Raw genomic sequence first — 26,808 nt, forward strand, 5'->3', positions numbered from 1 at the left:
AGGAACAAATGAGCTCTGTCAAATCCCTGGGGTGGACAGTGCAAACTCTATTAGCCATGCCTGGTTTAATGCTGGTGCTGTCCTGTGAGTCACGGTAAACAAAACTGTGCCTTTATAAGAAGTGATCCCGGATAATGACATCTAAAGAACTTGCTGACTAAAAAGACGATTCATCTGGAATGTATAAATAATAAATCTACCACATGCCTAGAAGTTGCCCCCGAGTTCCTCACTCTTTCTGACTGGAGCTTCACGCTATCCCGCATCCTTCCGATTAAGGGTCTGATGCTGAGTTACGCTTTGGGATTTCACTACATTTCTGCTCATCTGAAAACCACAGGACTCAAAAATGGATTCAGAGCAGCAGCTTTCCTTTGGGTGCCTTTGGCAGTTCCACACCCACGAGTGACAGAACCCGAACGGCAAACGTCTCCACAATGTTGTGTGGACTACAGAAGTATCAAACATATTTGCAGAATATGAAGTAGTGCCATTTCCCGTTAAAATTTATTTACTTTCATCTCAGCAGTATGGGGACATGCAGAGTGTTACGTCCGGGCTTAAGTTTTAAAGTGGGATTAGACAAAACGTCAATAGATGCAAATGAGTTTTGTAGAACAAGTTTCATGTGAACCAATATATTGCTCTGCTCACAGAGACTGGGCTTAATTGAAGCTGATCTCATTATACTCTGGGGGATGTAGTGAGAGCTTTGACCTGCCTTAACTTCAGTGCCATCATTGAATTGTGTTTTCTCAGTATTAATGTTGATCGTAAGCTGCTTGCATGCACACGGACATGCTTTTATCATAATTGTTCATAAAAATGAATATAAATATACATTTCAAGTTTATTGGACACAGAATAATGCTTTTTATTTAAATAGTATCAAGTGCTAATTAAATATTGAACAATTTTCAAATGCAGGAACCATATTGTTTTATAGCACATATGTCGGCTGGGAGGTTATGCTTTAACAATACTGAACACATACAATGTGACTCTTACACCATCCAGATTATACGATATAAACAGGCTCAAGATGTCGCCAAAAAGCACTGGGAATCTAAGATTTTCAGTCATAAGAGTGATATCAAACTTAGGCAACACCATTGATTTCAGTCATAAGACATCTGGGTGAGGCAGATATGTCGTTTAGCCCTTCTAGAAAGTACTCACTAAATATTCCAAAAAGTCTCATTGCCAATTTTTATGGGTTTTATTTGCATCATTTTTAAGATTAAAAATTTATTAAATATGCACTAGTTACATAAATTTGTTTCAGTGATTTGTTGACAAAATAATGACAGTTAAAGTAGAATTTGTCAAGGTAACTAGCAAACTACTTTTGCCCCAATTTAGTAGAGTCCTTATTACCTTATGATTTATTACTGAACAAAAACCACCAAACAGAAGTATACATCTAAAGAGAGAACCACATAAAAGTTATTTGTGCTGTTTTGCTCTTGATAAATTAATAAAAGCTATTCATTATTTATGGTAAGTATTATTTTCAGGTTTTTCTTTGTGCAACATTTAATTATTCCTCTAATTAATAGCGTTAACTACATCTGACTAAGAAGATGATTCTTGAATGTATAAATAATAAATCTACCACAGGCCTAGAGATTGCCTTGAGTTCCTCACTCTTTCTGCCTGGAGCTTCACATTATCCCGTGTCCTTCTGATTGCCCCCTCAGAGTACGGTTAGCTACGTCCCTACATATAATTAATCAGTGTAAGGGCTTAATGGAATTGGGATAAAATTCCCATGTTCATTTAATGGTAAAAGAATGGGTAAACTTAAAGCAAAATCATAAAAATTTGTCCTACCGTAATTTTAAAACCAGGGAATGTTGAAAAAATTCTGTCAAACTATTTGCTTTGTAGGGAAACCATCAGAAAAGACTGTGTTCAATTTAATAAACACACCTAATTGTTGTGGTATATGATCCTATGTACTCATTTATTAGACTCCCCACTTTATGTTTCCATACTTCAGAATACATTTTAATTGAACAGTAAAGATGAAAGGAAAATAAAACTGATGAAGAGAGAGTGCGAACTAAGACTTAGAAACAGGAACGATCTATTGGTTCATTCATAAATGGATCTAAGACCCCGGTGTTAGGTCAATTTTTGCATTATTGACCCAGGCCCAGTGACTCCTAAGAGATAGGGTTCATGCACACTTGGAAATCAAGCACATTATCTCTATTTGAAGGCAATAATTACTGTGATAAAGGAAGGGTGATCTTAGTTTGAACAAATGGAGACTTTTTGTTAAGTAAGCAGGCTACAACAGCAGACAGCTTTACAATTGTCACCCCCTGCAAAATAGTGCGTTGAAATAATTATTTCTCTGAAAGTACAAAATATCTAAAATTATTCAGTATAAGTTCTGGTATTTTAATAAAAGCAAGAGTGTCCTACAAAATATGAATAAGAAGAATGAAGAGAAATGGAGACACAGAGGCAGAAAATTTGCATATATACCTGAAAGTTAGGTCATTAAAACTAAAACTGAGAGTCAGGCTTCCTTTTGTTGTTAAAGCAAATCATTTATTGAGTTTTATCTAAGGCATTCTAGATTAGATTAATGAAATTAAAATGAAGGTCATAAATTTAGGAAAAATTACAATTTGTCACAGACTCACAATGGCTGGACAGGTAAAGTGACCAACAATAATGGGTTGAAGCCTTAATTCTCCTCAAAAGAAGTACTGCCTACTTTGCTAGCACATTGGAAACATTTAGTGAAGAATTGAAAACAAAAATTTCCATTTCTGCTGCTGTTCGTTGGAATTCTGGTGCACTAGTGAGGAACAGGTCTTGGGTTTGAAACCAAGTCAAGAATGAATCATTTGGAAAAATAGGATCCAAGGGAGGAGTTAGAGAAAGGACTGAAGGAGCTGAAGGGGTTTGCAACCCCATAAAAAGAACAACAATACCTACCAGCCAGATCCCCCAGAATTCCCAGGGACTAAACCACCAACCAAAGAGTACACATGGAGGGACCCATGCATATGTAACAGAGGATGCCTTGTCAGGCATCAATAGGAGAAGTAGTGCTTGGTCCTGTGAAGGCTCATTTACCCAGTGTAGGGGAATGCCAGGGTGTTGAGGTGGAAGTAGGTGGGTGGGGAGCATCCTCACAGAAGCAGGGGGAGGGGGAGGGGAGAGGTGGGAGGGGGGGGAACCAAGAAAAGGGATAACATTTAAAATGTAAATACATAAAATATCCAATAACACAGGGGGGGGGAAGAGAGAGACAGACAGAGAGAGAGAGACAGACACACAGAGAGAGAGACACAGAGAGGGACAGAGAGACAGAGAGACAGAGAGACAGAGAGAGAGGGAGAGAGAGAGGAAATAAAAGAAAAGAAAAGGAAAGAAAAGAAAAGAAAAGAAAAGAAAAGAAGACAGGAAAGCAGTTGAAGAGGAGGCAGAAGGAATGTGGGAACCACAGGGGATGGAAGACACCAGGGGAACGAGACCTTGTAAATCAACTGAGCAAAGCTCAGAGGGACTCTCAGAGACTGAAGCAGCAAGCGGGGACTGTGCACATCAGCACCAGGTCCTCTGTGTGTATCCATAGCCTTGGCTTAGTATATTTATGGGACTCCTTAGTGTGTGAATGACTGGTCTCTGCAGCTGTTTTCCTTTTGTTGGTTTGCCTTATTCAACTTCAAGTTGATGATTATCGTTTGATCTTCCTATATTTTATTGTGCTATATCTTGTTGTTATCTTTTAGAACCCTGTCCTTTTCTAATGAGAGACAGAAAGGGAGCGGATCCAGAGGGGAGAGGAGGTGGAGAGGAACTGTGAAGAGTAGAAGGAGGGAGAACTGTAATCAGGATATATTGCATGAGAAAAGAATCCTTTTTTAATTAAAGGGGGAGAAGTGTTTAAAAGAGAAAGAAAAGAGTGAAAGGCATATAGATTAACTTCACAATTTTCTGTAAAATTGGGTTACTTCCTGAAATACGTGATGATGTAAAATAGCTGACTATTTTGCCAAATTATATGTATATCAATATAAGCCCAATGTTCAGTGGATACTAGAATAAAACATATACATATTTATGATATTTTGTAGATCGTCTTTGTTCTTTAACAAAAGCGTAAGTAACTTCTGATCAGTTTTCTTTTTTATGGATGTATGCTAAATTACTATTAATGAGTACTTAGGATGAATTTGTTCTTTACTGCTCTATATTTTTGCTCTTTATTCCTTGTCCAGTTATATATGCTTTGTTATTATATATAATTATTATTGTTATGCTAAACATAGAGATTTCTAAACTCAACATAACATTATTAGATTGTTCTAATTAGTGTAGACACCGTCCATGTTTCTGGATGGAAGAGTTGACAGACATAGCCATGTCCTTTCTCTTATGTGGGAAACTGAACATAGCCCTATCAGTGGAAATGAGGCTATAAAAACGGACACATGAATGAGAAGAACTGAACTGCAGTGCACAGTAGAGTATACTCTGTGAAAAGTTGCTTCTAACAAGAAAAGATGAGCAATTTTTGTGGATGACCTGGAGAACTGATTTACATAAGGAAAACTCAAATGGTTTCCAGAATAACCTCACGATGCATTAAAACCAGATATGCAAATGATAAGACTATCTAGTCCAAGCAAAGTGTAAGAGAGCAATCAAAAGCAAAGCTCTGGGCTGGAGAGATGGCTCAGTGGTTAAGAGCACCCAACTACTCTTCCAGAGGTCCTGAGTTCAAATCCCAGCAACCACATGGTGGCTCACAACCATCTGTAAAGAGATCCAATCCCCTCTTCTGGTGTCTGGTGTCCCACAGTGTATTTATATATAATAAATGAATAAATCTTTAAAAAAAAAGCAAAGCCCTAAGCAAAATATAAATGTATGACTTGCCTGAGAGGAAGGATCTCTCTTTTCCATGTGATGGAGAAAGTAATGGAGAAAAGACATGTATAGTAGCCAAAACTAACAGAGTTCCTGAAACTCAACAGGAGAGAACAGAGACGTCTAGAGGAAGATAAGGAGACAGAGAAATATCATTTTACAGAATGGGAATCCCAAATGATTACTTCATCCTAAGTAGAGCTTCGAATTGTTAATGATAGGAAAAATAAAAGTTAAGAGATTCAATGTGGTTGTCTGTCAAGCTGACAGGTCGAGACCTACTGGTGAGAGTGTAGAGTGTTTTAGTCTTTCTCAGGGGCAGCTGGAAGTATGGGATGTCTAGTTAACCTCTAAGTGAATAAGGGAAGCATGTCAGACCTGAACTGTATCACCGTTTTCTTCCTTTTGGTTGTGAGCCTTGCCTTTAATGACTGAGCCATCTCTCCAGCCCTTGATTTGGGCTTCATGTCTGTATACATTTTATCTCATGAGTTCCATGTCTGTGGTAAAAACTAAGAGGGGAAGGAAGTAGGCTCATTAAATTTAATAAGGATACTGTTGAGAATTTTTTAAATAGGGATGTATGGTTTTCTCCAACTTGAAAACAGGCATTGGGGGAGAAAGATGAAATTGCATTTAAAAGTCTCCATGTGGGGTATTCACAGCGCAAGGCATACACCACAGACCACACACATGGAGACTGATGGATGTCAGACACATCTAGCCCAGGGTCGGCTATGACCCCAGTTGTTCTTTATGGAGCTCCTGCTAGCATAAGGCTGATAAGCACTTCTGTTTGTAGTCATGATTGTCCCTGGCAGATGCTGGTGGTCTCTCATTCCTACTTAATTCCCATCTGTTAAATTGGAAGTGTTGCAAGGAAGGTATGGAGAGCTCTTGGTCCACTTCTCAACCCTCCACAGTGTAGTGAGATAACAACGCTTCTTTTCAAATAGCTGTACACCTTGCTTAAAGTAAAACAACCAAATAAAATCTGGTTATTTAACAACTAAAAACACAAGACTGATGAAGGTTAGTTGATTACTGTCGTATTTGTTAGATCAGTGCATAAATTATCAGCACCACAGTAAAGTAAATATTATAGTAAGAGGAGAATATCCAATAACAATGTCACAGTTAAGAATATACCCAGGGACTAAACCACCATCCAAAGAGTAAACATGGACAGACCCATGGCTCCAGCCACCTATGTAGCAGAGGATGGCCTTGTTGGGCACCAATGGGAGGAGAAGCCCTTGGTTCTGCCAAGGCTGGACCCTCCCAGTGTAGGAGAATGTCAGAGTGGGGAGGCGGGAAGGGGTAGGTGGTTGGGTTGGGGAGCACCCTCATACAAGAAGGGGGAGGGGGAATGGGATAGGGGGTTTATGGATGGGAAACCGGGAAAGGAGATAACATTTGAAATGTAAATAAAAGATATCCAATAAAAAGAAAAAGAGTACAGTCTCTTCAAATATCCTCCTCTAGTTATACCTAGGATCTCTTCCTACTCATCGAGTAAGCTTTTTTTGCATAAGACTCAACTAACAATAACTTGAAGCCAACACAAACATTATGTGTTATACATGAAATTTTTGTCTGAGAAAGGCTAATAACTTCTATGGAGTAATAGCAATATCTATGTGTTCTGTTAAGAAACAAAAGCTCAATGTGGCATAGAAGTCGGCAGAGAAATTGTTAAAAATTGTTTGATATTCATGAATCAGTAAAACACTAACTGACATATCTCCCGCACTCCATGAGATTTAAACACTAGTTTTACCCTTCAGTTGTAGTAGGGCTACGTGTGTGCGGTACAAGGGGTAGGCAGCTGGTCCCTGTAAATGTTCACACAGTTCCTTACTGTGAGGCAGGATGTCTGCCAGATATCACAAACGTAACACACTGCTTTAATTCTACATTCAGTTTAACTAATCACAAACATATTGCTGACATTCTGTCTGTCTTTTAATCGATGGATTCTCATAGTTTCCTGTAAAACAAGTTTAAGTGAATATAATTTAAGTGACTGAAATGATTGATTTTAGTCAACTATTGTTTTTAACTTCTTTGGTACATTTATGAAAGCACTCCGAACCACAAGTGATTGTAAGTGTCCCACTTGTGTGAGCTATCAGAGGCAGTGCAGGAGTAACATCACCCACAGAAGAACTGCCCTCCCATTACTGCAATGAAGCCGTGTTTTAGCCTTTCACTTGGTCTAGTGGCTAGTAGACATTAATGACAAAGCCTGAAAGCCTGCCCAACCATTTTTACAAAGTTAACCCATTTATACTAATATTTCTCTCCAAATCAAGTTTTAGGAAACCTATCACATTAATACAATAGAATGTCGATAACAGAATTTGTCCACAGAGGTTCTTTTTATTTCATTTAGAGTTGAAACCATTATCCAATTATTGAGTATAATTCTGATCTTCCATTTGCAAGGCTTTTGTCATTTGTGGAAATATAAGCTGGAAGTAGACACAGGAGAAAACAAAAAGAAGACTCCTGTACAATGTAGGCTGGGGCAAGTGAAGTGCCCTGTATCTGGTATTTGAGAGCAGTACAGTGGTTAAAGGGGAATAGTCTGACAGATTATGTTCAGAACATGTTCACTAATGAGAGTGGCTTTGACTATCCCCTATTCTCAAAATGCTAATTGCTCTTTGTGAATTCTTTGTGAAAGGATTTTGTGGGTTTCTATTAGTTCTTTTGATATTGAAAAATAATGAAGAACAGGACTTATTTGCTTATAAAATTACAATGCACTACATAATCTCAAGCAGAGTTTGCATGACATAGAATTTGAAGCACTTCCCTGTATTCTTGAATTTCAGGCATATCGGAGCACACATTTTTTTTTCTTTAAAAGAAAAGCACTCATGAGAAATTGCTTCTATGAAGACCTTTTAAAAAATGCCACAAGGCCATGTCTGACCCAAACGCACATTAAAATCACAATACATCAAAGGTCTATTTACTAAGATCTAGATTTCAGTCAAATACTCTTTTCTTTTTTCTTTTGATTTTATTTTAATAGAGCTGTGCGTATTTTGAATACATGTTCCATTCAATCCTGTGTCAATTTTTAAATGAGGGTGCTAATAAGACACCCAGCATGCTAAGTCTTCTGTGCTGTGTAATGGTAGCTGCTGGCACTGTGCTTGTTTTTGTTAGTTTCCTAAAACTCTTTTCCACTTATGGAACATTTCACATTCAAAGAAAATTTAACACATGCAACAGGCATTCAGTTCTCACCACGTAAATAAAACATAATTACTATGTAATTTTGCCACATTCACGTTACATCTTCTTTCTCAGGAGAAAAGAATACAGACTCCGCTATTGTTTCTCCATCCTTCCTCTTCCTCCTTTTCCAGAGGTGACAAGCATCCTGAGATAAAGAGTATCACTCCCTAGGACATTTTATATTTTACTACCTATGTATGGTTGAGCTATTTCATTTACAAAATTAAAGAGTTTTAGTTAAGAAATTGATATTTCATTATTAACCTGTTTTAAAATTTCTCTTTACTAGGACAAACTGAATAACTGTTGAATTAAAATTCACTCCATTGCTGTGAGACCACAATCTTTACAATTGATTTGAGGGAACATAAAAAAGCCCTTTATGTAGCTGTTGTTATGAAGTGTCCCATTTTTTTCCGTGACCTTTGTTTCCCACTAGTACAATCATTTATACTGGGATTCATTAGCTGGTTCCTGAAACAGAGCGCTAAAGGCTGTGTAAGTAACCATGGGTTAATTGGAGAGCTGTGGTCATTTGCAAGCGTATGCATGCTGACTTTGCAGTTCTTAATAATACATGAAGCTTGCTAGAGAGAACCCCTCCATGGGTACAGAAAGCAACTGAGAGTATAGGCTGCTGTTCCTGGGCTTGATAACGTGTCACATGAGGAAAATTGCCTTCGTTCCTCCCCTATTCACTCTCATGATGCACAGGACGGAGATACTACAGCCCGATTTGCCAAGCTGTTGTCAAGATAACATGAGATCATGACATTTTCCCTGCCGACTAGATATAAATCACCACAGTGACTATGAACTGGGAACATTTTGGACTTTCAAAACTACTATAACAAATTAGTTATTGGTTCTTTGATTCTCTGGAAACTCTCAGGTTGAAAGTATTTTCATATTGGTTCTATTATTATTATTATTATTATCATCATCATTATTATTATTACTGATACAGGGTTTTGTAGTTCAGGTGAGCCTGGGACTCACAATTGTTTTCTAGGCTGGACTCAACCTTTGATCTTCGACACGGGTCCTGGTATTAAAGGCATGTAACTTATGTTAGCTTAATATTTGGATAATTCACTGCAACAGTATTAATCATTTTAATGATTATAATTTAATGATTAATGTTTTTAAATTGATAAACAATGAAATATACATATTAGTAGAATTTTATACGATTTCTATATATGAGGACACTTATTATTTTGACACGGGAGGACACTGTTAAAAGTCACGTCAGTTATATACTTCCTTCAAACAGTTATCATACCTCTATATTGAAAATATTCAGAATCCTGTCATCTGGAGCTTCAGGATGTGCAATACACAGCTCATTTGTATAGCCATTTTTTTAAAATTTAAAATAACTGGAGTAATTTCTGGCTTCTTCAACTCACTTCCATCTGACAGGTTGCAGGAGTGAGGCCCATTGTGTAATCTACGCTGTTCGCTGGCTGCTGTACCTTTGGCAGGGAATCTGAGATTTGCTATCTCACCGGCTAGATTTGCAATGAGTGAAATATCAATGTGATCAATAATGAAGCAATCGTGACCCAGTGCCTCTGTGTTGTTGTCACCTGTGCCAAAGTGAACAACTGAGCAAGGCTTTTGCTAATTTTCTTGCTTCTATAACAAGCATACGAAACAGAATAAATGATGTTCTTGTTGAATTTCTTGCTCCCGATGCTTATGAATTATTTATAATTCATTATTATATAATTATATATTATTACATATAATTAATTATTATGATTCACCTAAATTTCTTGAACTAAGGACACAAAGACTCTTCGTATGTCTTGTAGCTCTATGGCTGTGGTAGTTGAAAGTACGTCTCAGCATGCAAGGCAATGCGAAATTAGTGTTTAGCTTTGCTCATAAGAGGGCTAGACAGACCACTGAGTAGAAGCTGAAACAGAGGTGCATGTGTGTGTTCAGATAGATTTGAGCACCAACCCTTCAAAAACTCAATCATCCCTCTATTCCCTTGCCAGAAGGAGAGGCCACTCATCCCATGGTAGCAAGTTGGATCTGCCTTGCTGAGAGATTTAAGTTTAGTGCACGTGCTCACGAAGACTCATCCACTCCACACCAGGCTTCAAGTCTTCGTTACCTCTGTGGTGAAGACGACTCAGTCTCCAATAAAGAAACACCAGATTCAAGAAGAAAAGAAACTTACTACAGTTTGATAAATTATACCAACAGAAACCTGGAGAGTATCGAAGGGATAGCATTTTAAATGTGTCCAAGCAGCATCCGCTAAGGTTGCAGCATGTGGAATAGACTTTGATTCAAGAGTTAGTTTGAGCAGCTGGAAATGGTTCTGACTGTGTACTTGCTATCAACTGAAGCTAAGACCCAAATGATGTTTTTAGTAAATAAAGTTTAGATGCCAGAAATTCTTTGGCAGCAAAAAAAGGGGAAGAATTCATGTGGTATCAGGCACTTGACATGTGGCAAGTTCAAAATAAGATGTTTTGAAGTGTAAAATTGTGCAAAAAGGAAGAGTGAAGCATCTCCACTCCGTCTTTTTTTATTGGTTCCATGTTGAAAGGATGACATCTTGGCCATATATGCTAAACAAACGTAAGGTTTGCAAGCCGTTTTACTTGTTTCTTTTTACTCTGTTTTAAAGTATGGATGCTCGACAATTTAGAGTTGTACATGTGGCTTACAGCTGGCCCACACTTCTACTGGTCAATGTTGACGCAGGCGGATAGAAATGTTTGAGTGAATTTATCGTTTGTGACATGGTTACTACACATTCTTCAGTCCTCTCAGAGGGAGGAGTCAGAAAGCATTGCCTTTAATAGTTGGACACAACAGGCTTCCGGGCAAAGTTCTGCTTATATTTATGGAAAGCATTATAGATTTTCATATTTCAAGAATACACTGAAAAGTCCTCAGCTCTGAAGTTATCCATGGTTTCAGTGCGTGTAGTCACGGCGAAATGGTAGCAGTTAAGCTACTCTCAGGATGGGAATTGTCTTTTTATCTATCAGGAGAATCTCAAGAACATTTTGCTATGGTTGAATGCTCATATTTCCCTACAATTGAAATAGTTGGGGTTTATAATGATTTAATTACATTTCAAGTGAAAATTCTTCTGAAGCCCGCTGCATAAATATCTGATGTGAATTATGTATTGAAAAATAAGTCCTTCTACAGATTGCTGGAGTATGGGTTCTCACTGACTACCAAGCCCGAAGGAGCCTTGTAATAAAAACCAGGCTTGGTGGTTTGAATAAAACTGTAGAAGGTTATCATATTAAACACTATTATTTTCTTTCTGAACTTTTATTGGAATCCAATTTACCTGATATAATAAAACAGATATACAATATAGATTGCTGATACCTGGAGGTCTAGAACGCTACTGGCTTCTACATGAAGAACAAGGTTGGTTTGTGTTCGCCTGCTAGTGTCCCTGGCAATCTCTAGTGTGACTATTTTTTTAACTGTTGAACACATTGCTGAATCAGCATAGCACGTGGTCTCTGACATATAGTTTGATAGTATGCAGTCATTAGAATAGCTACGCTTCCCTAACATATAAAATAGTAAACGAAATACCATAGCTCTGGGAAAACAAGCCAGCAGTGCCAGTGTCACATAGTGACATGCGCAGTGCATATGGATTCTGTTTTAGCTCTAATGAAGTTTGTTCTGCTTGAGAAGAGAGGCAGATCTTAGGGATGACAATGACTTTTGCTCCTAAGACTTTCAGAGATTTCATGGCAAAAACACTCAAATTAAGTTCTGTTTGCTATAAATCCCAACTCCTGGTTATCCTGGGATTCTGGGTATCTTCAACCTGGACTACTGTTTTCATGTGTCTATGTTTTTATATCTTGTTCAGCAGGAACTAACAGTTTCTTTTCTTAAATGGTAAAAGTACAAGAATATCAGAAAGGGAGAGGTAAACCTCACGAAATTTTAGAGTACTGTCTACAGTCTGTGAATTTAGTAGAGTACAGAATATTTTCCACACAGTTCAAGACAAGTGGTTCCTTCTTGACTTTCACTTCCAGTAAATAAGTCTGTTAGTTACTTTCGGATTTAGGTGAATGTATACATTATAAGAGGATGAGTTATCCCTTTATTTTAATGAGCTGAACCATGAGGATTTCATTTTTGCATGTGACCCAGAGCAAAGAAGGCTCTTACAGATCCAATTTGTGTAACCAAGCAGTTCTGCTTCTGGGCTGCATTTTAGGAGATCTAATTCTGTTAATGTGGGACATAGCCTTTCTATCAATTTGTGTTCAAGCCACTGCATAGATCCCTAAGTCTTATAAAAAAGCAAGTATATATCATATCTTTGCAGTATAATATCCTTTTGAAGTGTTGCTTCTGTCTTGTAATTTGGGAAAGGGAGTGGTTGGAGATTGTTGAAGGGAAGTCCAGCAATCCTGTGGATCTTGTGTGGTTGATGTCTAGCCCTTTAGATAACATTAGTTCTGCACAGAAACTTGACAACATAAAATAGAACAAGTACAGGTAAAATAAGATCAACCTTCAGCAAGTTTGGGAAACATAAAAATGTTGTATCGCTGGTCAGAGTTGACATTGCTCAGGCAACTAACAACCAAAGATTTGTGAGACAGCCCTGGTACCTAGGGGAAAACCAACTACTACTTCTCTAAAAACAAGCAAGCAAGCAAGCGAGCAAGCAAACAAACAAAACATAGCAATAAAATGACCCCTGACGATATCCTGCTATACTCATAGATCGGTGCTTTGCGCAGTCTTCCTCAGAGAAACTCCCCCCGAAGCAGACAGGGACACATACACAGACCCTGTGTTAGACATTTTGCAGAGAGCGAGAGACCTTAGAGCACTCCAAACTAAATGTGATGTCTTCTTCAAATTCCTAACCCCAGAGCTTACGGAAGAGGAGGCAAAAAACCCAGAGGGGATGAAGGACACTAAGGCTCTCTGTCTTAATGGGATCAAAGCACATAAGAAAGGAAGATGGGGGCAGCATGCATGGGGCCTTCAAGGGTGTGCACCTGAGAAGCTGGAAGGCCAAGGGTCCAAGAGTTGAAAGGAGGAGACACATGCCCTTGTCCTTAATCCAAAAGCTATCTCCAACTGATAACCACTTGCAAATGAATGGTTAGTTTTTCCCAATGGAGACTCATCGAGGAAGCAAACTACTTTTAAATGTAGGCTCCCTACTCAGTAGTAGATGGCCAACAGAAAGAGAACGCAATGGTGTCACCAGAGGTTTCTTGTCTCATAATGTTATGCCAAAGCTGTGACTTCCAGGTTATTGTTCTTATGGGATTCCTGAGTGTATAAATGGATGAGTCCTTGAGTTTATATCTGTACTTTGTGCTTTTTCTTGGGCTGTTTTCTTTCTACTTGTTTTTTGTGTCCTATCCTGATATGTTAGTTTTGTTTTATCTTATTTATTTAATTATTATTTTTAAGAAGCCTGTCTGTTTTCCAAAGAGTGATAGAAAGGGGATGTATGCAAACAAGAGGGGAGTGGGAGAGGAACTTGAAAAAGTAGAAAGAGGAGAAACATCAATCAAGATGTATTATATAAAGGGGAAATCTATTTTCAATAGAAGGAGGAGGAGAAGGAGGAATAAGAGGAGGAGGAGAAGGAGGAGAGGAGGAGAAGAGGAGAAGGAGAAGGAGAAGGAGAAGGAGGAGGAGGAGGAGGAGGAGGAGGAGAAGGAGAAGGAGGAGGAGGAGGAGAAGGAGAAGGAGAAGGAGAAGGAGAAGGAGAAGGAGAAGGAGAAGGAGAAGGAGAACCAATGGTCACATACTTTCCCTGGAAACATTCTAGATTGATTCCATAACAGTGGCTAACAAGCTGGGAAGATGCTTGCCATATTAAAAAACAGAAGTCAAAACATGTGCCAAAAGTAATTCTCAGATAGAGATATGAAACAGACCCTTAGAAGTGATTTCAGACTCTGAGGTTGTTAATTTTTAGACGAATTCTTCTAAATCATATTCCTGCACATAACCAGTAATATTCTGTAAATGTCATTCAATTTTTATCTTCGCTGCTCACATGTATGATTGCCTTATGAAAAAACCTTCCAAAGACAGCAGAAGTACAAATCATGTATTAGAATGAAACCATGGCATTTCCTTTAAAAAGCAAATGGCCGCCAGTAATACCTAGTGCTTCATCTACTTACAGCGAGAATGCTATTGGGCCATTAGAGTACAGCAGCTCATGGTGTCTACACAAGTCGGATACTTCTACTTAATTCTCTTACATAGGGATGGAGAAGTGACCTCTCCTCTCCACTAGAACAGCTGCTAGTGCATGAGTGTTCTTAATTCAGACTGTTGTCCTTATCAAGACCCTTGATAAATGTCAGCTAATCACATACAGCACTGATTCTGAAGGAACAATTTCTTTCAGTAAATAATTGAAAGACGTACTGGTTCAGTGACGGGAAGAGGATCAACTGAGCGTTTAGAGCGTTTAGTGCGTTTAGTGCCATGAGGGTGATTTAACCTCAGGTTAAGGTTCTGTCTCTTCCAAGGGGTATGTGTTGGAAGAAGATGGAAATCATTACACACATTATTAGTCTACCATGGTTATTGGCTAGACTATAGTATTTATAGGACCTTCTTCTCTAAGAGCCATACTAGATGCCTATTCTCCACTATGTCAATATTACATAGAGAGTCCACATGGCCATGAAGCCAAATTCACAGCTGTAACTAGGAAAGTTAATGTCACGATGGTAAATCTCACCGTCTAGGAAAACACTGGAAACACAGTCCATCTGACACGAGAAGCTTCTACAAGATAAGACTTGCTGTGGCGCTTCTGTGGTACATTTTGGTGTCACCTGTTACTGTGAACTTGTTACCAGTCCCACACAGACCTGCAACTGATTCCGTAGTTTCTTTGGATATGTGGGTGCAGGACAGGAAGCTGGGGAATTAAAGGGAATGGGAGGGGATTTGTGAGGATTGGAGAATAAATATGATCAAAATACATAGTATGAAGTTCAGAAGGAACTCATGAAAATGCTTTATAAGAATTTCTTGGCCAATATAAGATACCAGTTAAATGTCTGACCAGTGAATATGTACAAACTTGTTGCATAGCCTTACATGCACGAATTCTTTTAGGATAAGTTGAAATGGGCTGCTTTTCACTAACTGTGGAAGAAATTTATTTATTTATTTATTTTTTTTTGGTTCTTTTTTTCGGAGCTGGGGACCGAACCCAGGGCCTTGCGCTTCCTAGGCAAGCGCTCTACCACTGAGCTAAATCCCCAACCCCTGAAGAAATTTATATTACTTAGTGAACTAAACATATTGTTGACTTAACATCTTTGTAGACGTTAGAAATGAGGAAAGGCTAGCTAATTCTCTTTTGATTTTTTTTAAGAGAAACTATTGAAATTTCAAAGAATGTTTCCTTTCTATAAATCATAAAACTAAATAAAATAAGGAGAGAAATTTCAAGAAGCCTCTATGCAGTGCTGCAATAACATTCTGCCCAGGGCCCTAGGCAAAGCTCTGAGCTTGGCATTTTTTTTTTTTTTTTTTTTGATGAGTAGAGAGTCATTTCCAAAGCCACATCTGCAGTCAAGGCCCAGAGTGGTTCAGTCTTAATTTCCTCATCGAATTAATGAATAACTGGTGTCTATTCTGACTTTCAGATTGGCCAATGATTTAGTTGTAGATGCAACAATTAAGTTGTTTATTTTTAAAACTTTCTTTTAACATTTTGTTTTTTTTTCTTTTCTTTTTCAGACAGGGTTTTCTGTGTAGCCTGGTCTGTTCCAGAACTTGCATCTGTAGATGAGCTGGTCTCAAATTCAGAGATACGCTTGCCTCAGAGTCCCAAGTGCTGGGATAGAAGACATGTGCCACCGTGCCCTTTCTAAACTTTTTTTTCATATGTCACTTCACATATGGGTTCTGTATTTACAGAGTACCCTATTCACTTCTTCCTCCAACTCTTTAAATCTCTCTCCACCACAATTCCTTTTCAAATTCATTGTCTCTTATTTTTAATTTATTATTATTTTACACACACACACACACACACATACACACACACACACACACACACACCTTCAAAAATACAAGACGTTAGTTCATTCAGTGTGGCTTATTGGTATATGTGTTTTGCTGACTGCTTGAACTGGCTAACTAATCAGACGTCTTGATTGCTAGCTGACGTAGTTTCTCCTCCTCTTTCTCAGCAGTCATGACTGTAACTCAGCACGGAGGGCCAGAGCTATGTGAGACTTCATCCATCAATATGGCCGCGTCATAGTTTTAATCCCAATTATTTGCGTATAGCATTGTGTTTACTTTAAAAATACATGCATGCTCTATCCTTTTGAAGATCGTACTTATCAACATATATTTGAATATATATGTACATATATATATATATTAAGATTAACAGCAATTTTTCAGAAGTTCAAAGCAAAGCAATTCATCAGGAGCTATTACATGGGACTTTCCTCCCCAAATCAAGCTTTTACAAGTTTATGTTTTTATTTTTCTATTATCTATTTATTTAATGTATATGACTACACTGTCACTCTCTTCAGACACACCAGGAGGGTGAATCCAGTCCCATTATGGATGGTTGTGAGCCACCATGTGGTTGCTGGGAATTGAACTCAGTGTTGGGAAGAGCTATCAGTGCTCTTAACCACCAAGCCATCTCTCCAGCCCCTATGCTTTTATTTTTAAGATTTATTTTATTTGGTGAATGGGTGTGTATGTGTACCACATGTATACAGAAGGATGATAGAGAAGAGAAGGGGGCATTGGTTTCTTTAGAAGTGAGATCATAAGGAGGTTTTGAGCTACTTATGTGGGTGCTCAGAGTCTGTCTGAACTGTTTCATTTCTAACTAGATCTTATATGCAGATAAAAGACTCAATCTTATTTAACTTGAAGATGCTGTGAAGTTTATATGGCAAGAAATTTGGGTTAATTCACTTGTATAGTCTTGAAAGGACCTCTCACATTATTGGCTTTAGTAATATTGTCTTCCTGTGAGGCAGGGTTATAAGGAGTAAGGAGCTGCTCCTAAAACTGCCCTGCTGGTTATTTATAGCAATGCATAAATAAAAAAACACATAGAAAAATGGAGTTTATATTTGATTAAATTATGAAGTTAAGAATGAAAGGAAACAGGAACTTGGAAATGTCCTGTATTGCAAATGAATTCAAATCCAGAAAAATAAAACAAAATAAAACAAAACAAAAAACCAAACCAAACCAACAATAAACCTGGGCATGGCACACGTGTCTATAATCCTAGTGCTCCTACTGTGAGGTAGGAAGTAGAGGCCAGGAAGTACCTGGAAATTCATATGCCAGCTATGTTGGCATACATAATAGTACAGAAAAACCCAAAGGAGATGGAAGGCAAAGACCTACACCAGATTCGGTCCTCTAACCTTCATATGTGCAGTGTGGCACGTGTGTCCTTGCACTCATATAAACACACACATACACACAGAGACACAAGCAAACATATACATGCAGACACCACACTCACATGAACACATATATAAGTCAATTCAGGACATACACACATGTGCACATGTGCACATGTGCACTCACACACAGAGACACAAAGACACACAGACAAACAGACACACACACACATATAGAGACATACAGACACACAGACACATAGACAAACACACAGACACAAACAGACACACACACAGACACACACACAGGCACACACACAAACACACACACACAGACACACACACAGACATACACACAGACACACACACAGACACACACACAGACACACACAGAGACACACACACAAATACACACAGACACAGACACAGACACATACACACACACACACACACACACACACACACACACACAGACACACACACACAAACACACACACACACACACACACACACAGACACACACACAGACACACACACACACACAGACACACACACACACACAGAGACACACACACACACACAGACACACACACAGAGACACACAGACACACACACAGAGACACATACAGACACACACAGACACCCACACAGATACACACACACAGACACACACACAGACACACACACACACACAGACACACACACACACACACACACACACACACACACACACACACACACACACAGCTTAGAGAGACCTAAGAATCAACATCCTCATCACAGCTGAGATTCCAGAATATGGTTTGGGGATCCCATTGTGTTTGTTCAGGGTAACATGTAATTTGATAAGGATGTTGTTTTTCTATGTAAGGTAACATATATTTAGTTTTTCTTTGAAAGAAACTATAAACAAAGTTTACATGGATGTGCTACTAAGGGGTGGGAGGCTTTAATGTCATTTGAAATTACTCAGGCATTTCTGGCATTTCTTGGTTAGAGTTTACTTTGACGGGGACACAATCCTGATGATTAGTTTTTTGGTTTTTAAATATGCAAATTTGAATTTTTTCCAATCTGGTATTACAAAAGCGGCAGGACCCCCTTATCTGTTGTGATGAGGACAAAGAGTATACTTAGTACACTATATACAAAGAATTTATAGATTTTCTTATGTAATTTGATTTTTTTCTAATTACTGTTTCCAAACTATATTGTGAATGTTACCAGGGAATATTGGCTCTCACTTATATTTTTAATATTTACTTGTGGATGAGCCTTGATTCATTTATGATTGAAATTTTCACAAAGGATGCTGTAAATCTCACCTGGATTATGTCTATTCCAGAAATGTAAATTCTCAGACATATTACATTTATTTCCTATTTTCAACAATACTGAGATTTTGTGTACTCAAGTACCAAGGTACTTCGTTGAGAAATCTTGAAAAAGCCATTGATGGTTATATATTCAACTTCTTTGGGCTTGTGTCTGACTCCATAAAGTGCTAATTTGAAATCCTCACTACCTTATTCTCATGACAAAGGCTATCTGCTGTGAACTGTTAAATAACCCCTAATATTTATGCCATGCTTGGTTAAACAGGAAATGGGCTATTTCACTATAAATAATGCACAAGTCCATTTTAATAACCCACCATGGTGCCACCTTAGAAATTGCTTTGCATTTATTGATTGCTAAGAGTGAAACTGAAGTATTTGAAAACATTACATGGTCTTATATCACTTGCTACAGATAAGGAAAAGTGCAATCAATACATCTCTGCCCCTAACCTCCACATTTCCACTCTACCCAATGCTCTAAAGTAAATCACTTCAACAATTTAGATAAGCAGAATATTTGATATAAAAGGGAACTCGCAAAAAAAGATTAACATTTGTTAACTAGGTTGTTAATGAAAACATAAATTCATGTGTGTGACTAGGGGTCCATAGAATCAAAGACAAGTCAGTTTGACAGTAACGGTCCCAAATGATTTGAGAGAGAGGCAGAGAAAGCAAGCATTAGTGTGACAAACTAGGTGTAGTGGATGCTGTTTGTCTAAAAAAAGATGTTCAAAATTAAATAGGCGAAGGAGGGTAGATGTGAATTTTTAATTTTAAGCACATGGCCATTTTAAGAGATTGTTTTATGTCTCTTAAAAGTGTCCTTCAAATTTGTACATCTTGTTTTTAACATGTGCATATAAAATATTGGGGAACATATAATAACAAGACACAGGATATGCTTTCACTGCCATTTACAGATGCTGTATGGAATATGGTGCTGGTGCACACTTCCTGGTAGCTTTGCTGATTAAGTTTAAAGGAAGTTTGCTTTGAAACTAATTCAAACTAATGACTTAGTTTCCATGTTGCTCAATAGGTATGTTTTGTTTCTTGAGTAATATTTACTGATACAGGCAGGACTAGTGATGTTCAAAACTACAGGTAATTTACATTAAATGCGAAATGTTCTTTCTGAACATATAGGACATCTCGCTTTCCTATGAATGTGTAATCTCTAATGTATAAAGATTGCAGCAACTCTTATCTGAGGTTGAAGAATATCTCTCTCTCTCTCTCTCTCTCTCTCACACACACACACACACACACACACACACAAAGGCTATAGATAATTTCAAGCAATGCCTTGAATTGTTACTTTACTCTTTAAGCCTATGATCTTTTTTTTAAATCATAAACATCAAGGGGCTAACATATTTTTTACTTTATTTTTCTTATCAATTTGAGTAACTAATTTAATGAATAAATAAAACAATAAATAGCTATTTAAATAAAAGAGAAACAAGGTATGTGTTTAATTCAGAGCATGGAAGAGTTGATGAATTACCAAATATTTCCTATAGCAAAGTGTATGAGTGAATTCTCTTCACAAGTATTAGTTATAGTCTTAAGAAAAAGGTGATTCAGATGATTAATTTTTATTCACTTTGCAATTTTTATTGCTTTAATTTGTTTCCTTGTAGGGAATAAATATAACTCTATAAGTTTATGACTCCACATTAATTTCATATGATAGTCCCTCAAGGGAGAAAAAACATAGAAATAAAAACATTTAAAGGCAGCACTTAACATTAAGCGCTCTGTTATTTAAGCACTCTTAATTCAATGCTGTAACATGACTTATATATAACATTCAGGAGATCTATAAAAGACAAAGAAGAAACCCCATTACTATATCTAAACAATGCAGCTTATCCAGTTAGAGTGAGTCCAGGGGAGGAGAACACCCCGAAAAGAATGCTATCTCCAATTCCTCCTTTCCTAAATACAAAGTACCCTGGTTTATGTGTGATGTTAAGGAGGCCAGTTTTACCTCTTTCTCTTGCTACATTTCTGGGAAAAAAAATCGCAAACTTACCATCACCATAAACTTTGGTCAGTTAGTCACTTGCTCTCTATACTCAGGAGGAAAACAAGAAAGGGGACTCCTCTGGAGCAGAGAGATGCAGGCCTGTCCAATTTTTAACAAAGGTGTTGTTAATTGTGATTTTCATTCCGAAGACTCCAAATCAAAGATTGGGTTAAAGGTGGAGAGGAATAGTTATATGAAGGAACAGAAGATCTTCCTAAGGTAAATTATCAGCAAATACTGGTTTATAACAAAGTGAAATGTGTTTCGTGGCTCACCCCGTGTAGCACAGTCCTGTGTGAATTGTAAGGACACAGATGCATGCTCTCTGCCATCCCCGCTGTACTCCTCTCTACAGCTTACCCCGGCACACTGCCCAGCAGCCTCTGTGGAGAGCCCTGTCGACAAGCACCTCAAAAAGGACGAAATAAAGACTATCCCTCCAGCCTTCTTATTATCTCATTCAATAAGACTTGAGCGGTACCTTTTATTCTTTAGCCTTGTCTAAAGTTTCAAATTATCTCAGAGATGGTAATTGTGTCATTTACACAATTAGTCTTCTAACTCTATTTAGAAATTATGCCAGGAACATTCTCGTATTTTACCAATGATCGTTCTTAGAGTTCTGTATGGAAATTACTCTCAGACACATTAACTTAATCTGTACTTTTATGCTGATGTATACATGTGTCTACTTCAGAAGAGATCGCCTGTCAAGATAACAATGCCTCCATCCAAACAAAACTAGAGTTGTCATTATGAATGCTGTCACATTCAAGAGTGTGCTTAAAAGCACAGCTAATTTTGAGATGTAATCACTCGTAGGTTGTCTTACCTTTTGCTGAAGCTAATTTAATGAAATATTAAAGCTATGAAAAATTTCTCTTTTCCATAAGTTTATGACATTCAAGTTTCAGAACGATAAACTTTCTTTTCTATTAAAAATAGACAGCGGCTATGCCTGCACTTTTAAGGCACAGCTCGGTTCCCCAGTGCATTTACAATTGCAGAAAGACTTTGCAAGGACAGAGTGGAGTCGGAAAATGAGGACTAGAAGCTGTGGCTGTAAGCTGGAAGCCGGGATGGTTAGAAATTTTGCACAGGTGGCTGATGATGGATGGAGGTGGAAACATTTCAGGGTTAGCATTTCAAGTTAGCATTCGGGAAAGAGACACTCTACCTGTGTAGCCCAGCGAATTGTCATCATTATCAGAGGTGGGGGCTGGCGTCCCGTTGTCGTTCCCCCTCTCTAGGTCCTCAGGGTCTGTCGGAAACAACACCAGAGCTGCTGATGGGGTCACAGAAGTAACAGTAGTTGCCATTTCGATCACAGCATGTCCAGACACAAGTAAATCCACATGTGACAGAAAAACACACAAGGACAACACACAGCACACGTCTTCCTTGCCCTTCTTGCAGCACACTGAGCCCTGTGCAGGTCTCAGCACCATGCTTACAGTTTTCTTCCTTTTCCCTTAATCTCCCTAATTCTCTGCACTGCCTGCACCTTTGCTGCACTTCAAAGCTGGCGAGGGGCTCCGACTGCCCTCTGTGAGGCCGGCAGCATGACTGAGGGAGCATATGGAGGAGGGAGAGGGCAGGGTGGCTGAATGCTAGCATTGCTAATTTTCCACCTTATTGTTAATCAAAGCTATTGACTGTGATCACTCCCCATCATCGCTTCATCTCCTGGCAATTACAGACTCCAGGGACTGTACCTCAGATGAGAGCAGGAGGGAGCGGGTGAGGGTCTTGTGGAGGCAGGAGAACGGTAAAAAAAAAATGCTCCTTGGGAAGAAAAAAAAAAACAGTAAAGAAAGCCAAGCACATCCTATGTCTTTGGAAGACAACGATTTCTCCTAGAATAGAACTGAGAAGAATTGAATGAGTGTGTGGGTAAAATAGCACCTGACTTGGAATTTTTTTTCTTTGAAGACTTAAAGGCATCCCAGATTGCTTTAAAGTCTTTATTGCAACCGACAATATAAGTACCACCATCTATGAATTCTTAATTTTCTCAAGGAAAAATGCTTTGTAATGTTTTTGGAATTGAACTTTTTTTTTCCTGTGCAGAATTTTAGAGATGAGGCCGAATTCAACACTCAGGTCTGGTACTCAGGAGCAGATCAGTCTGTGAGTGACAGCAGTCTAGGGATGCTGGTACCGGTCTGTCTTATTAGTTAGCATTCCTTCTAGGCTCCGCCCCATAGTTACCTGGCAACAGCCAGGTATGTCTGACTCACTGTTAAAGGGGCTTTTCACCCCCTCCTCTCTCCCTTACTATTTTACTCTCTTATTCTCTGCCCCTCCGATCCCTCACCCCTTCCTCCCCTTCCCCATCCCCCTCTCCACGTGTTCCTGGACGGCCTCCTCTCTCTCTCCCTCCCTCTCCCTCCCTCCCTCTCTCTGGCTCTACCCCCTTCCCAACGCCACTTCCCATGTTCTAAATAAACTCGATTCCATACTATATCCGCTTATGGCTGGTACCTCAAGGGAAGGGATGCCTCAGCATGGGCATCCCTCTTACCTCATCCTACTATTGCTCTACCAAAACATATCTTCTATTTTTTGTAAAACACCACAATACCTGTAATGTGCTAGGTACCTTTGACCATCCCCTATTGCGTCACTGCTGATAAGTGGACTGGGAAACAATAGACTATAGCTTCTAAGTCAAATAGTGTGGAATCGTAGGTCATTCAAGTTACAATGCTCTGTGGGCTCTTATTACCTTAAACAGCATCAGCAGAGGATTCTACTCTGGGGACCAGCAGCTGTGAGCTTAGGAAAGAAAGGAAGTCCCTTACCCATGAGGCAGTAACCACGCACAGGTAATGTTCTTCTAGGAACATCACAGACATTGTGAATTTTGTGTCTCTGCTTGTTTTTAGTTAGGGAAACATAGTTTGTCTCGGGCAGAGCTATTCAGGAATCACTTCGGAATTTTTAACAAGGAATAAAAAAGTCTATCACAAGTCCGCAAGGACCTAACTATTATTCCCACTCATTTTCTTGCTCTCTGTGCTCCCTCCCGTATCTGTCAAAGGATGAAAACTGCTGTGGTTAAGGTGGAAGAGAAGGGTTTGGATCTGTGCAGACAAACACGGGGCATGCTCACTTCGCTTTATTTATCCTTCTCTCTCTAGGGATAGCTTTGTCATGGTTAGTCTCGAAAGTGACTTTGGAAACGGTCAGGCAGTGCGCGTCAATTCTTTGGCTCTGTGGCTTGTTAACATGCTAAATGCATGGAGGCTCAGGTCAGAGTTGCGTGTTTCATCCGTTAGACAGGCAGGGAAGCGGGTCTCACTGGGTAATTTGGGGGCAGTATTAGTTATTACACTAAAGGACCACAAAGTAAGTAACCTCGCTCACTCAAGGGGTTTAAATAGAGGCTGACACAGAGAGTGAACAACAACAACAACAACAACAACAACAACACACACCACACACACACACACACACACACACACACACACACACAAAATGCTGTTCATGTGTTTTAAAAGGCCTTTAAGGTAGGGTGCGATCCTGCTTTTTTCAAATATTATTTTAAAAAAGCACAGTGTGTGCAGAGTCACTCTAGTGTTATGGATTAATTAGTTTTTGTAACAAGCAGAGTCAAGGTAAACCCTTACCCTTATGAAGGGGTAGTTAATTTAAGGCGGTTGCACTATTTCTGATCAGTTTGTTTAAAACAGATATTATTCTTCCAAATCTGTGACTGACTTAAGTTGTCTTGTCTAGGTAGTATCAAAAAGCTGTGGTATAGCTTTCTATGCTTTTGTTACTACTGATGCCTTCCTGGAAATGAAAATTATTTTCTTAAAATCCAGGGAAACAAAGAAAGCGGGTCCACTATCATTGAAATGAGTTGCTTGAATCTACTTAAAGGAAAACAAAAAAACAAAAACCAAAACCAAAACCCAAAACCTTCATACAACTCTTAATGTATCCTTGGTGCTTTGTAAACTTTCCTCCTAGTTTCTACCCACCATGCTAGAGCCTCCTTTTAGGCTTAGAAAAGATTAGTCTGCGTATTAATCAATCAATTTTACCATATCTACAAAGACCCTCCTGCCTATCTAGCACTGCCTTTAATTAAAGACATGCTGGGCCGAAAGGAAACTGAAGGATCCATTTTTACTAGCTTCCCTAATTTTTTTCCCTTCTCCTTCTTCTTGTCAAATAATAATGACAACATAAAATACCCCGTTGATTCATTTTGTGTGAGCTGGAAGCTGAATGGTGGGTCAAAAAGACAGATACTTATTTTTGCGTGTGTCTCTGTGTGTGTGCTTGTTGTTAAGTTGTATTGATTTCTGAGCCACAGGCTAGAAGACAAAGGGGTGAGAGGTTATTTTCTGTTAGCATATTTGTAGGAGGGCTTTTCTGTAGAGTCTGAGTTTAGGGTCCTAACGGCCTGAGTTCAAGGCAGTGTAAATACTGTTTTTAGTGTAAGCCTACATGTCTTCTATAAATGCCTAGGTACTGGGGGCTTTCACGGGCACGCTACAAAGATGAAGACATAACCTCCTCAGGGCAGGTGCTTCATTTTTCATTTTTACACAGAATTGAAGTTAACAAATGAATTAATGAAGGCAAATTCTAATTAAGTGATTAGCTCTAAGTAGAAAAACAACTGGAAAATGCTTAAAAAAGCATTTCTCTACTAGTATCATGTACTGGAGGGAAAGTACTATAAATGCACGCAGATGGCTTTGTATCCTCCCTCTCTTTAGGAAGCCTATATTAGATATAAAGTATCACGGCAAGTAGATCTTCATGACCAATTCCGGTGACATATTCTCCTCCAGGGAAGTTAGTTCCTATCTGGTGTTCACTATCTTCCAAAGCAACCGGCTTCATTGTTATGAAATCCTGGTTTTCATTTGTTTGTTAAGAACAAATCTGCTCTTTGTATTCTCTGTCCCTCAACTTCAGTTCTAATCTAATCATCCAATCTAATGCTCGGCCAACAGCGTAATCATAGTCCACAGCCAATTCAACTTAATGTCTACAACAAGCAATTTCAAACGTTCCCTTAGTAAACAGGACTCAGCTGTCCCTTCAATGTAGTCCTCTCCTAGTATCCTGCCTGTCGGTTACTTATTTTACTTTAATGTGAACGATATTTTAATTACTTCATAATTCAGTAAATGCTGCTATCTGGGGAACAAACAACTCTAGATTTAATAATTACTAGGCTTAGTATTTATAAAAAATGACTTGCTTGACTTTATCTTCTATGTGGGGCTATATAGCATTCTTGAACCAATAATATATAAGATTATATATAACAATATTTTACATATTTAATAAGACTAAAACTATAAATGGAATAAACACTAGAAATCATTACTTTCCAGTAAACATTGTATTTAATTACAACTCACTCAACATTTCGATTGATGGAAATTTTTTTATATGTAACCTATTACATGCTACAAAATTTAAAATATGTCTACATTTTAGAATTGCTTGATAGGGCAAATTAATACATTCATATTGAAAACAGATCCAATCTGCCCTCGATGTTTATCAACAGCACATCCTTGTTGATAACACTCACTGCATTGCAGAATAGGGCTCCTGAATGTATTATTTTTGCCTAACTAGAACTTTGTATCCTTTTACTAGCAACATGCAGCCTTAAATTTTTTTGGTGGAATGAGTTTACAGAACAGTATATTTCCAAGTACCAAAGTATCACCTCAGAAATCACTTGTTTATCGTAAGGAGAAAATATACATTGATAATGGCTGCATCAGATAGTCTCCATTTTAACTCAATAATCAAATTCAGTCTCCTCAGAGTAGGCGTCCAAGAATGAGAAGACGATTGTGTACAGCACAGCTTCACTCCTACACATGCCGTGTTT

The 26,808-nt window shown here is 38.5% G+C and overlaps 1 protein-coding gene across 1 annotated transcript in view; it reads right to left on the reverse strand.

The window, feature by feature from the left end:
* Window positions 1-26,808, reverse strand: part of LOC116899052 (roundabout homolog 1-like) — a 573,719-nt gene that overhangs the window by 135,436 nt on the left and 411,475 nt on the right. Inside the window, exon 2 of the mRNA XM_032900524.1 lies at window positions 22,111-22,194. Coding sequence (XP_032756415.1) covers window positions 22,111-22,194 — 84 coding nt within the window. The remainder of the gene's footprint in view (window positions 1-22,110; window positions 22,195-26,808) is intronic.

Source organism: Rattus rattus, chromosome 4 (assembly GCF_011064425.1).
Source record: "Rattus rattus isolate New Zealand chromosome 4, Rrattus_CSIRO_v1, whole genome shotgun sequence".
NCBI lineage: Eukaryota > Metazoa > Chordata > Mammalia > Rodentia > Muridae > Rattus > Rattus rattus.